At 37.6% G+C, this 12,440-nt stretch overlaps 1 protein-coding gene across 2 annotated transcripts in view; it reads right to left on the bottom strand.

Moving 5' to 3' along the window:
• Window positions 1-2,341: 2,341 nt before the first annotated feature.
• The window catches only part of LOC145995149 (arrestin domain-containing protein 17-like), a 45,544-nt gene continuing 35,445 nt past the window's right edge, over window positions 2,342-12,440 (bottom strand). Inside the window, exon 7 of one of the 2 annotated variants that reach the window (XM_083131697.1) lies at window positions 2,342-3,518. In XM_083131697.1, the coding sequence (XP_082987823.1) occupies window positions 3,487-3,518 (32 nt within the window). In that variant the 3' untranslated portion in view covers window positions 2,342-3,486. Of the gene's footprint in view, window positions 3,519-10,117; window positions 10,547-12,440 lie in introns of those variants that run through there. The other variant, XM_083131696.1, reaches the window with a different exon arrangement.

Raw genomic sequence — 12,440 nt, 5'->3', positions numbered from 1 at the left:
ATGTATATAATTGTGAAGATATGCAGGTCTCTGGTATCCCAAAGAAGAGAAGAATAGATTTCATATGTTATTGAGCATTGCTTTCCTGCCACTTTAGCTAATCACAATTAGGATGAGTGACGATACGATGAAATTAATGAAGGGACATTCACAAAGAATACCCATGTCGATGCCTGGATTTGAACCTGGGACCCCTGGCATCATAGTACACTGTGCTAATAACCATTTTACCACAGAGGTCAGCAAGATAAGAATGGGGTTCCTGTTCAAATGAAATATTTAAGGTATGAAATTTATTACATATTTTATTCTTGCATGTAGGCGTACATAAATACATATTTCACAATATGAGCCTCTATATTTTATAAATATCCATGAAATATTTGAAATCCTTTTCCTTACTGTTTCTATATTAATGAAACAGTGACATTTTTATAATTATTTGTAAATTGTAATGTATGTATTTTTAATCACAATGTCACATCACTTCAATATCCAAGGAACTGAATGAAAGAGAGCCTCCCATTTGATGAAGAGATAGCCCAGGTTTTGAACCCAGCATACTGACATGAACCCTGTTAAGGGTATAAGATGACTGTCATAGGAGATAGATATCTGTTGCACCAGTAACCAAGGAATACTGAAGTCAAAACAAATGTCACCTCTATAAACTACAATTGAACCAAAATGATTCCCGTTCACTAATGTGCTTCTCCAAGTGGGCAACACAGTGCAGTACAGAACACAACATTCGCAGCAAGCGTCTTGTTCTCACTTAAGGTGAGTGAATCGCCATACTAGTTTTATTGGAGTTAGAGTAACCCATATTGGTTCAGTGATAGCAAACAGCAAAAGTGAAGGGAGTTAAGTGTGTGGTATCTGGAACACATGGATCATTTGTCTTGATCAATGGCAATCTCACTGCTGACACATACCTGGGAATGCTACAAGACCTTGTCAACTCGGTAGTAAATGAGGAGGGAGAGTTTTTGAGGCATTTTCAGCCTGATGGAATACTCTCATGTTTCATTTCGCTACCCAGGTGTAACACTGGAGAAATTTATAATTTGCAGGGTCATGGATTGGATGACAGGGTCCCGTGTAGCAGCCACCATGATCCCCTGACCTGTTGTGTGTGGACTTCTATCTGTGTGTCCATGTGAAGGCATGAGTGTACAAGGTGAAGATTGTCAGCATGACATGTCTCAATCAAAGAATCAAGGAGGCTTGTACATCCATAATGCAGGATACTGCAGGCTGTTCAATGTGATTGGTTGGAAGACCTACACGTGTGTATCCAGAACAATGCCAGTCATGTTGAGAGCCTATGTGTGGAGACTTTATCCCACCCTGAGTGTGTGTATATATGTCTCCCAGCCTGCCTTCTGTGAGACCTGTTTTCATAGTTATTCTTATCTACATTTACATCTGAAGGACTTATTCTGGAGTATTACTACCATGATTAACGCATTTACATTTATTCCTACTCCTTATTTTTTAAATAGTTTTGTTGATTTGCATTTGTATCGATGTGGACTTAGGCTTTCACACCATTCTCAAATGTCAACATCACTTCCACATAGTATGCCATGTATTTAATTTTGCAGACTAACAAGGCTCTGGCATCTGAACCAATATAATCTGTGGCGCTCATGGTGTATCCTATCCATGTGTGTTTCTGATTGTCCCTTCATCTACTTCATCTTATCATTCGTCCTCATCTTTGCAATTAGCCAAAAGTAGCAGAAACTTGAAGTAAAATTAATTAAATCCATCAGTCAAGCAAAAGCTTTTGTACTTAAAAAAAAGAAATGCAATTAATCCTTTCACACTCACTCCTATATTCATGTTAATTTCCTGTGGGCTTATTCCAAAGTTTGATATTCTTTATGGCATTATGTATGTTCTGTGCTTATTCCTGCATTCATTCCTTTTCTGATCATTTCTTTGTATTTTCTTTGAAGGCCTTCCCAGTGGCATAGTAGTCAAGAGTTCCTGTGATTTTCCGCTTTTCAATTCGAACATTGCTGTTTCCAGTGTTACACACACATAACCACAAGTAAGAAACAGTATTCTATTGAACTATAGAGACAAAAAATCTCATCCATAGTTACTTTACAAGGTTAGAAAATGATGTACCTTCATTAAAGAGCAATCTCTAAGTAAATTTTGGTAAAATGAAAATAAATAAAACTATGATCACATAAAAGAACAATATTTTATTACAAAGCAATGTAAAATTTTCACATCCATGTTATTTAAAACAATAACAAGCTTAACATCATGTGATATGAGTAAATTATTAGAAAACTATCTAATTTTTCAAAGAAATTTGGTAACAGTTTCATACATCGGAGAAACATTTCTTCATTTTTACAGAAGAAACTACTTACGGAAATGAATTTCTCTAAGGTTTCCAACGTTACTCGAGGTATTTTCTTTCATCGTGGTATCTATTTGACCGGGAAATCATATCAGTGTTTCCAACCTCCTTTTTTTTAACTTTGCTTGCCTAACCAAACCTAACCTAACCTTATCGGAATGGTTCGTGGAGCTATCCGTCAGCTACCCGTGCATAATGTACAATTTGCACACGTGACGAACACGATAGTAGGTATTTTTCGGTGAAGAAAGTTAGAAACACTGATATTCGAAAACAAAAGAGGAGATATAATTCGTAAAGTAAGCGATATCGCACCGATACGTGCGTTCGGTAGTACTTAGAAAAATGCATTATTTTAGTAGAAAAAGTGTTTGTTTTCGTGTAAAAAGCATAATGGCACCTTGAACTATGTTCCGCAATGCACAGTGGGTAAGTACGAACCATGCGAAACACAAAATATCCGATTTCAATGTGTCTCCGATCTATGAAACTGGTACCAGATATTCTACTCATTCTAATTTATCAAATAATGGCACCAACTTGGAAATTAATCATATGAATTACATATTCAAATACAGTCTTTTAATTTATAAGGCTCAACTATTTATATTGATATTGACATTAGTATCAAAATAAATAGTTCATTCAGTATTGATCAAAATTTATTATATTTGGGCAACTAGATATGAACTGCTCTGCAATTTAATCCATTCATAAAAAGATCAAATTTATGTCTTAACTGCAAGTGTTTTATGTAAACAGCAAGAAAGCTGGTTAACTTTCCTGATGATCATGGATAATGAAGAAATTTTCTCACATTCTCAACAACAAGAGTTCAGGAAACATTTTGGAGCTTTTGAGAGCTAACGTCACTGTTATCGTCAGGATTTGAAAACTATGATTAAAAGAAACAAAGAAGCTCAGAACAGTTTCATTTGGTACGTGTCAGAAAAAATGAAAAGTATCATATAATCTTACAGGATTTATTCCTCAGTCAAAAGGAAAAAAAAATATGTAATGAAATGAAAGAAGAGAATGTCAATCTTTACAATCAATTTTCCACTGTGTAAGATACTATGCACCTTGCATTTAATTTGTCTATTCTAGTTTGTCATATCACACATGGCAATGTTAGCTGAAAAAGAAAAAAAACTTTTCATAATTCACCAGGTCAATAACCAGAAACAGTTGTAACATTGTAACATTCAAAAGACAATTAAAATCATACATGCTAAACAATTGGACCTAGATTAAATTCCCAGAAAGCAATGCGTTATACATTAGCTCACGAAATCTGCTTTCTATGTAGGTATTTGCATGTGAATATGTGTGTGTGTCCATATAGAAACTGTAGTGCTTTTATTTGTAATTTTAGTTTTCAGTTATATTTTTCATTGTGTTAGTAAAAATAATGAGCAATGTAATTAATGGTTAATTCACGGCTTGACTGCTTGTATTCAAACTGTATTGCTTTCATTTTATTTTTATTCTACTTTCATTACTTTATTTTTCTTTTATTACTTTATTTTTCATTTTTGAATTGTATACAATTAACTGTAAAGAAAACATTTGACACCTGTAATTAATGGTTAAGTGGAAGAGAAGGCATTAGTGCCTTAACTTTGCCATGTAAACAAAGTCGTTAATAAATAAAATACATAAATAAATGGCTATTTTATTCATTCTAGAGTGTTCATGTGATAGAAAGTATTGGAAATATTCTATTAATGAATAAAGATTATTAACTTTACATGGATTTCTAGTATTGCCCCTTTACATTGTTTTTGTGGTGCTTGTCATAAGAGGATAATGAGTGTAATATTTTCAGCTTCTTGTCTGAAAAATATTTACACTGAAATAGGATAAAAATAGAGATTCCAAAATGCATAGAATATGGCAGTGGAAAGTCTTGAAATGTACTTAAATGTAAAATCTGGGTTGGTACTGTACACACTATCCATTGCAATCAGTCACTTTTGGTTTGTGTGGGATAAAATTACACTGAATATGGCAAAATAGGTACCTTTCTGTTTTGTTAATGTTGGCTTCATTTCTGAATAACACAACTGTGTAGAACAAATTGAGCAAACATGCTAATGGTCATTTTGGGATCACATCTTTGTAGGAGACCACACAATAGGTGAGGTCTAGTGTTCAAAAGTTGGTCAGATTTTCTAACTTCACACTTGGTGAATTTTATTGCAGATGTATAAATAGAAAATAGAACAACATTTGTAACACTTGCACACACTGTTTTTGATGTTATTTTACATTGCATTTCTCACAATCCTAGCCAACTGCAACAATGAGAATGAGTGATGATTAAATTTAATTGATGAAGGGACACTCACAAAATATTCCATTCGCAGGATGGGACTGAAATCTAGAATCTTTTTCTAGTGCCATCGAAAGTTGACCACGTAATGTGCTCTGCTTGGCCACTGAGCTGGCTATAGATATATTGACAAAGTAGAAAATAAATATTTCAAATAAACAGACAAAACTTGAGAGCGTTCTGTTCTTCATAATTTTTCCGTGATTTATGTAACTTTACATTATACAGAGGTTGTTCACTTTATATCCGACCATTTTTGATTCGGTGCTGCCACCTGGCATATCCTATGGGTCTGCTGGAACTATGGGTCTGCTGGCGGGAGCAGTGTTGTGTCTGACCTTGTACGTGCGTGACTGTTGGTAGTGAATGTTATCAAATGGCACCGAAAATCAACCGGTATTGGGAGGGTTACGTAATGGCCCTTTTCCATGCTAAGTTTTCATACGTACACATTGTGAAACAGTGTCGGGAGAATGTGTTAACACTAGGGGTGACTACTGCAAAAGCTAATGTGGCCCGTTACACACAACAGGCTCTCCTTGCGAAACATTCACCCACGAAAACCACCAGGAGAAGGGCTGCAAGCAAAGTGTCACCCGTAGTGCGAAGGGGGGATCCGTCGATTGGCGTGCCAAGAAAATCCCCCGACTCAACGTGATATGGCCCACAGATTTCACCTCGCACCGTCAACTGTGAACAAAACAATTCGCAAGCGCCTCAGGTTGAAGTGTGTGCGGAAGACCCATGTACAGTCATGGAAAAAAGTTCTTCCCCATAAGGCTTTAATAGGAGCAAGTAATGCAGGAGGGTAGGCAACACATATTGCACCCTTCGATGATCGGGTGATTTTGCCTGTCTTAACACCGAGAAATGTGTTCCACGCGAAGGTCAACATGACAGGAAAGCAAAGAGGGTCACGTGACTATTGGTTACGTGGAGTGTTGTGCTTCTCCACGTCCCCAGTTCTTGATCCACATTGCAGAAAAAGTAGAGCTGCATGCAATATATGAAAATAGGTTGTTTTCAACTACACGCTTAATTATGATTTTCCCAATTGTAAATCTATCAGACGTGTCTCCCGATTTAGTCGGGACAGTCTTTTACTTTGAATTCCTGTTTGTCATAGGCATAACTTGACGGGAGCAGAAAGGGCATTTGTAACCCCCCCCCCCCCAAATCAGGTTTCTTAAAGCTGCTAAAACAGGAATTAAATACTATGATTTGACGCGTCCAAAAAAAGTATTATGTTGAAAGATTTTTCCCAAATACGTAGATAGCAATTTAATAATTTGAAAGTGTCTCAGATTTGTTTATTGTCACAACTTAGTGTGGCACAGGTCTACTACAAAAGTGGAATTTCGTAACAGAAATATGAACCCACTCCTTTTATTTCGTAGCCGATTTCATCTTGAAACTGAAATTAAGAATATTAGTTAACAATGTCATTGGTAAACAATAAAAAAATGTGTTAGACCCAATTCTTTAATACCTTATCATAATCTTTATCGCAAGTTTAAATTTTGTTGTAAGTCCACTTTATGCAAAAAAAAAAAAAAAAAAAAGGTAAAGTTCTCACCTGTGCTTGCCGCTACGCCATGAAGGCGTATAGGGGGTGTGGGGGTAACGCCCCACACTTTCTTGATTCGTTCGTGAGTGGGGGTGATGTGATCAGCATCACGCCCCTGACCGCCTTTACCCCCAGGGTTTCCCCCAGGTACCCATGTCATTCGACGCTGGGTGGGCGCTGGGGCCGCTTCCAACGTTAGAAAAGTTCCCAGGATTGAACCGGCCGGGAATCGAACCCAGGGCCTATAGCATGGTAGTCAGACGCGTTACCGACTGAGTCACCGGCACAGATAGACTAATCTGAAATGCATACAGTTTAAAGTGGGATCCGAACCACTATGTGCGATCACCTGGTATCGTACCCCAGACCCCTTGATTACAAGGCCTTACCACTACGCCATCAGTGAGGCGCACACAATCTTTGTATTTCGACCTTTTTAAACCTATATGTATCATATAAGAGGTTGTTTAACGTTGCTATGCCTCTATGGATTATATTTAGCCAGTATTCGAGCACATAGCGTCAGGTTTCATAGAATATAAGCTTCTCTTCCATGTTTATGGTTTCCTGTCTGCAGTAGAAAAACTGGCAGGTTCCTATAGCTTTTCTTTCAATAGTCTTCCAATGGTTGCATATCATATCACTTAAATTTGATTCATTCGTTTCGAACACAATCCCCGATGGCGCAGTGGGATCATGGGCACCTTGTAATTAAGGGATCCCGGGTTCGATACTCGGTGGAGGAACATAGTGGTTCGGATCCCCCTTTAAACTATAGGTCCATTCACGATTAGCCTAACAGGACATAAAGTGGACTTAAGACACCAATCAACCAACCAACACAATCCCGTTATTGTCCAGATTATCGAATCCAGAACCTTCGTCGCGAATAACATAAGCAGGAAGACAACGTGAAATAACCGAACAGAAACAGAACCTAAAACCTACATCGGATAGATTGAATTAAGTCGACGATACAGCACGGGTTCTGAAATGAAAAAGAATACGAAAGTTGAAGGACCTCTATATGCACCCACTTTTCCTCCACTCAATGGGGAAGATAGAAGCCTTTACGTAGGAGTGCCCTGAGGGAACTTCAAGGCCACGACGATAAAGTGTTCTACGTGCAATGACGGGACCAAAACATACGTCAGATAGCTGTGTTCCTCCTTATTTCGTACGCCATTGATAACTGGAACACGTGACCTCGTCTTTGGTAGAGCAGAAGCCTGCTTGCTTGCCACCACCCTTTAGTTCAGTGACCTTCGCCCGTAGTCAGCAAGAGTGAATGACTCACCATATACTTGTTGTCTGTGAGGCTACACAAGAATAGATATTTCGTTAGTGGCTGTAAGTATTGTTTCATCTGCAGTTATATCAGTTAACATTTCAATAGTTTCCTTCCTAATGGTTACGTTAGTGATAAACATGTAAATTAGTTCTCGAGAGTGAACGTTTTATCTATTTGAACGGGGGATTTTTATACAGCCTGCATGTATTATTTTTTTCTGAAACAAGAAGAAATTCGAAGACGCAAAAAGAGTTGTATAAGAGTAGTTAACAAAAGGAAAAAAGAAGAAGAAAACGAAAATGTAAATGCTGAAATAAATTATGGTAGAGATCGAGTGAATAACATTTTCTCATGGGGCCTCCTCGATGGCGTAGTGATAACGTCGTCGCCTTGTAATCAGTGGATCCCGGGTTTGATACACGGTGGATGCACATAGTGGTTAGTATCCCACTTTAAACTGAAGGTCGAGTCCAGATTAGCATATCTGTGCACCAAACCAAAACTAAGAAAGAAATTGTCACAGTGTAAGAAAATTTCATGTTCAACCAGATACGAAACAAAAGGGAATAATATATTGCAGGTTGGAGTTCACATCTGTAGCATCTAACCAGCACAATTATGAATCGCAACATATCGTATCAGATCCATTTTTATTATACATGTATGATAATATAAGAGAAGTAGAGGAAAGAGAAAACCAAGCGAAACACGGACGCCTTCTCCAGAATTTCAAATCTCGTTACATAAGGTTCTGGGTTGGAGTCCCGAACAGGCATGACTTTCTTGTTTTGCCCTTTTATCTGCTTCATTTCATCATAATTCATCGTTATGGTTTACCTGCAGGGGAAGAATAATGACAATAATTGCCAATACAAAGCCAATGACAAACAGAACAACTCGATTACGGAGGTGCCAAGAAGAAACGAGACTTGACAGTTTCTCCGTCTCTCGGTTTGTCGAATTGAAAATTGCTCTCCCGTTCTCGGTCTCGATTAGTTAAATATAGAAATCGAAAATGTATGTGAATGAATATACATGTATTTTATATATTCCGGTTTTGTAGGAGATTTCGTGAGAGATGAAATAAGTACTCTTCCATCGTATTTATTAGGGCCTCCCCGATGGCGCAGTGGTAGCGTCGTCGCCTTGTAATCAAGGGGTCCCGGGTTCGATACCTGGTGGAGGCACAAGTGGTTCGGATCCCACTTGAAACTGTAGGTCCAGTCCCGATTAGCCTTACTGTGCATAAAGTTGACTTAAAAAACACCAACTCAACAACCATCGTATTTATTTTTATAATTTTTATTCCCTGTTCGATGATCGCGACGATAAGGACGAGTGACCATTACATGAAATTGATGACGAAATAGTCAAACACCCCCGACAAGGATGGTACTCAAACCCGGGAACTTTGGCGACGATATCGAATGTCAATCACTTAAGGGGTAAGTTGATGATACACAAGGTGGACAAAAACGTGAAGGTGAATGCCAGATACTTCCAAGACTCCATTCTGACACCTATCTATCGGAGAGACGCGAACCAGGTGATGATCCATATGGACAAGGCTTCGAGTCATACCACCAGAACATCACTACGTTTTTATCAGGAAATGGCAGAAGAATTAGGAATTCGTGTCATTCCGTTTGAAGACATTCCTGTGAAAAGCCCAGATGCCAGTCCAATGATTTTTGCGCATTTGGACTGTTGAAACAACGTCTTCAACATCGCTGCCCGTGCACCCTGGATGGTCTAGGAAATCTTGCAGGGAGGAGTGGGACAGAATTCCCATGCCTGTCCTGCGCCGAAGCTTGCTGCAATGGAAACTGCGATGCCGGGCGATAGTCCACAATGCTTAGGGGCAAATAGAACATGATCGGTGGTGGCGGCGCGGTAACTCTTAAGGTGAGTTCCCGTCAAAAATTGTCGGATATAAAGCGAACAACCTTCTGTACAGTTTGGAATTCTTCTTTTAAAAAGGCACATTTATATTAGAGTATTCTGTTCATGTACTAATGCAGTATTTCGATTCCGGGTTTCATTCTCTGAAATATGGGCTCACATTTAGAAATACTAGTGTATTCAAAAGTACCCGTTTATGCTTAAAGTGAACTTTCAACCAATTTTGAAAGTTGAGAAGATAGAGCTTACTTTCCAGGAAATCATATTTTGAATATCCAGTTGAGATTGTAACGAATGTATTTGATAATATGCTAGAGCTAAACTTACTTTTTTTCTTTCTTTCTTTAGATTCTGACCATGAGTTTCAAGCCACTTTGTACTTCGTTTTATTTATTCCTCTATAAGTACTTTCATCTTTACCCCACTCCTTCTGATTTTCAACAACTTAGTCACCAAAGCCTATTATTTCTAAAATTTGATTTCTTATTGAAGCTCAACTGAGTGGACCTCAAGTTAGATTTAGTTTATGCATCTAAAGTGGACTTTTAAGTTGTAAATGTTCTTGTCCATCAACTTTTGTGTCAGTTTCGCACCTAAGATACTGATATGTGGTGTGAGTAGTCTTCAATGCAAACAAGTATATGGGATCACCTTTACTCTTTCAAATGATAAATTTGACTACACTAAATTATACTAGAATACATCAAATTATGGAAATTCATTGAACAGAATATACACAGTATACCCAAAGTTAGCTGATTATGTTTAGAATTGAAACTTATTTTAAAAATAGGATTGTTTTGTATAAATTAAGAAATAAATAAACAGGTAATATCATTAGCTTTATTTTTACAATAAGTTGTCGTTAACCTATTTGTAAAATTCCCCATTGCATTCCCCAAAGGAGTGAAACTTATTAAATTCATCATTAAAAGTCTGTCACTGACTGAGGCATTGGTGAATTAGGATGAAGAAAGATGTATTTATCTTGTACTGCAGTATCTGATACAGCTTCTCCCTGTGAATATAATTCAGGTTTCTCTTGTGAAATCCCTTGTTGCGTTGTTGCTGAAATATAAGTCAAACATTATTCACCCTTGCAATTATAACATATTTCTTATAATTTTGTAAAAATACAATTATAAATTCATGATTTCAATTCTCTCATTTTTTTATTTTAATTTTAAAGTGGAAACTATGAAAAACTCTAAAGAGAGTTCACATGTTTTTGGACCACAAAACTGATGGAAAAACAAAAACAAAACATGTAGTTTCACAGTGTGAAATGATTACTTTTGCTGGGGACTTATTCTACCCTAAACAAAATAAACAAAAATCATATTAGGCTCAGTCAATAAATAACGAGGAAGAGGATATTACACCAAAACTATGGTACTTAGAAATGGGTCGAAATGGAGGTGCAGGTGTGACGAAACTGATTCGTGCGCACTTTCCTGCTATATGGCATTACGTGTCTGGCAAGGTATGCACAAAGGCTGCTAACCGAGCAGCGGTCATGTCCAGTCATTCTGTAAAATGTGTGCTCAATGGGTCCTGCATCAGTTGACATTGGAACAAGAGGCCTGTTGCATGAACATTTCTCTTCAATCGCTGCAGCGTTACAACGACAGTGGGGTGATTTCCACTCAGCAATTGTTACCGGCGAACAAAGTTGGTGCCACCACTTTAAGCCCGAGTCGAAACGGCAAAGTCATGAGTGGAAGCAAGCAGATTCCCCTCCACCAAAAAAAGTTCAAGACCCTCCACACTAGTGCCGGCAAGGTACATGCTTTCGTTCTTCTTCGATTGCAAGGGACTGCTCCTTGTTGACTTCCTGGAGCATGGAGCTATGGTCAATGCCCATGCCCAGCAGTATTGTGAAACGTTAACGAAGCTCAGGAAGGCAATCAAATCGAAATGTCCCGGTCACGTTTCTCGTGATGTCGTCCTATTGCACGACAATGCTAAACCACACACAGCCAACGCAACAATGGATTGTGAATAAAATCAAGTGAGAATTCCTGCAACCCCCCCCCCCCCCCACCACCTTATAGTCCAGATGTGTCCCCGTGTGACTTCCACATCTTCGGTGAGCCGAAAAAAGTACTGTGGGGACAACGGTTTCAATCAGACGATGACGTCAAGGAGTATGTGCACAATTTGTTCCAACAGCAGCCAAAGGAGTTTATAACGATAAATGGAACGTAATGAAAAGAGAAGAAAGTGTGACTAAATATCAAGAAGACAATTCAGTCCAATCTATCTCTCAACTAATCATTCACTTTGATAAATGTCCTCGGTTAAATATGAAGTCTTGATTCGCACATCATTTTATGTATATAACTGTCAAAAATTCAAATCAATGTTATAGCTCAGTAGGTAGCTATGGATATATGTTGAAAAGGAATACCAGCTTACATATGAAGAATAGTGCTTATATAATATAAAATAAATATTTTTATAATTATTACTTTGATAAAATAACTAGAAATAACAAAAGTTACAAGAGCATCAAATTATGCAATTATTTGAAAGAACATTTATAACATATAATGTTATTTATATGAAGAAAACACTTCTTTACTGTCTCCTTGCGAGGCAGAGCAAGTCCTTCTCTAAATATTTTGGCATCTATCAGTTCTACATCTGAGCACACTCAACATGTCAAATTCCTCAATCAGGTCTACAAGATGACTTCCTTCAATTTTCAAAACTTCACATTTGGCTTATTCACATCCAAAATGCAGAAAATATTTCACTCACTTAGTCTTATTTCTCATAACATTTCATTTTAGATAATGAAATATTCATTTACTAGCTAGTTAATGCAGATGCCAGCAGATAATAATTTCCTGCTTCCAATTTTCAAACTAGGCACTTTTCACCAGTTCCAAATCTTTCCTTTTTCTTTTCAAAGACTATTCCATTATAAAAGCATTTTCAAGCTTCTGTTATCAACAAA

Source organism: Lepisma saccharinum, chromosome 11 (genome assembly GCF_977018435.1).
Source record: "Lepisma saccharinum chromosome 11, izLepSacc3.1, whole genome shotgun sequence".
Lineage (NCBI taxonomy): Eukaryota > Metazoa > Arthropoda > Insecta > Zygentoma > Lepismatidae > Lepisma > Lepisma saccharinum.
Note: the sequence above shows the minus strand (reverse complement) of the source record. Positions and strands in the feature narration are given on the sequence as shown.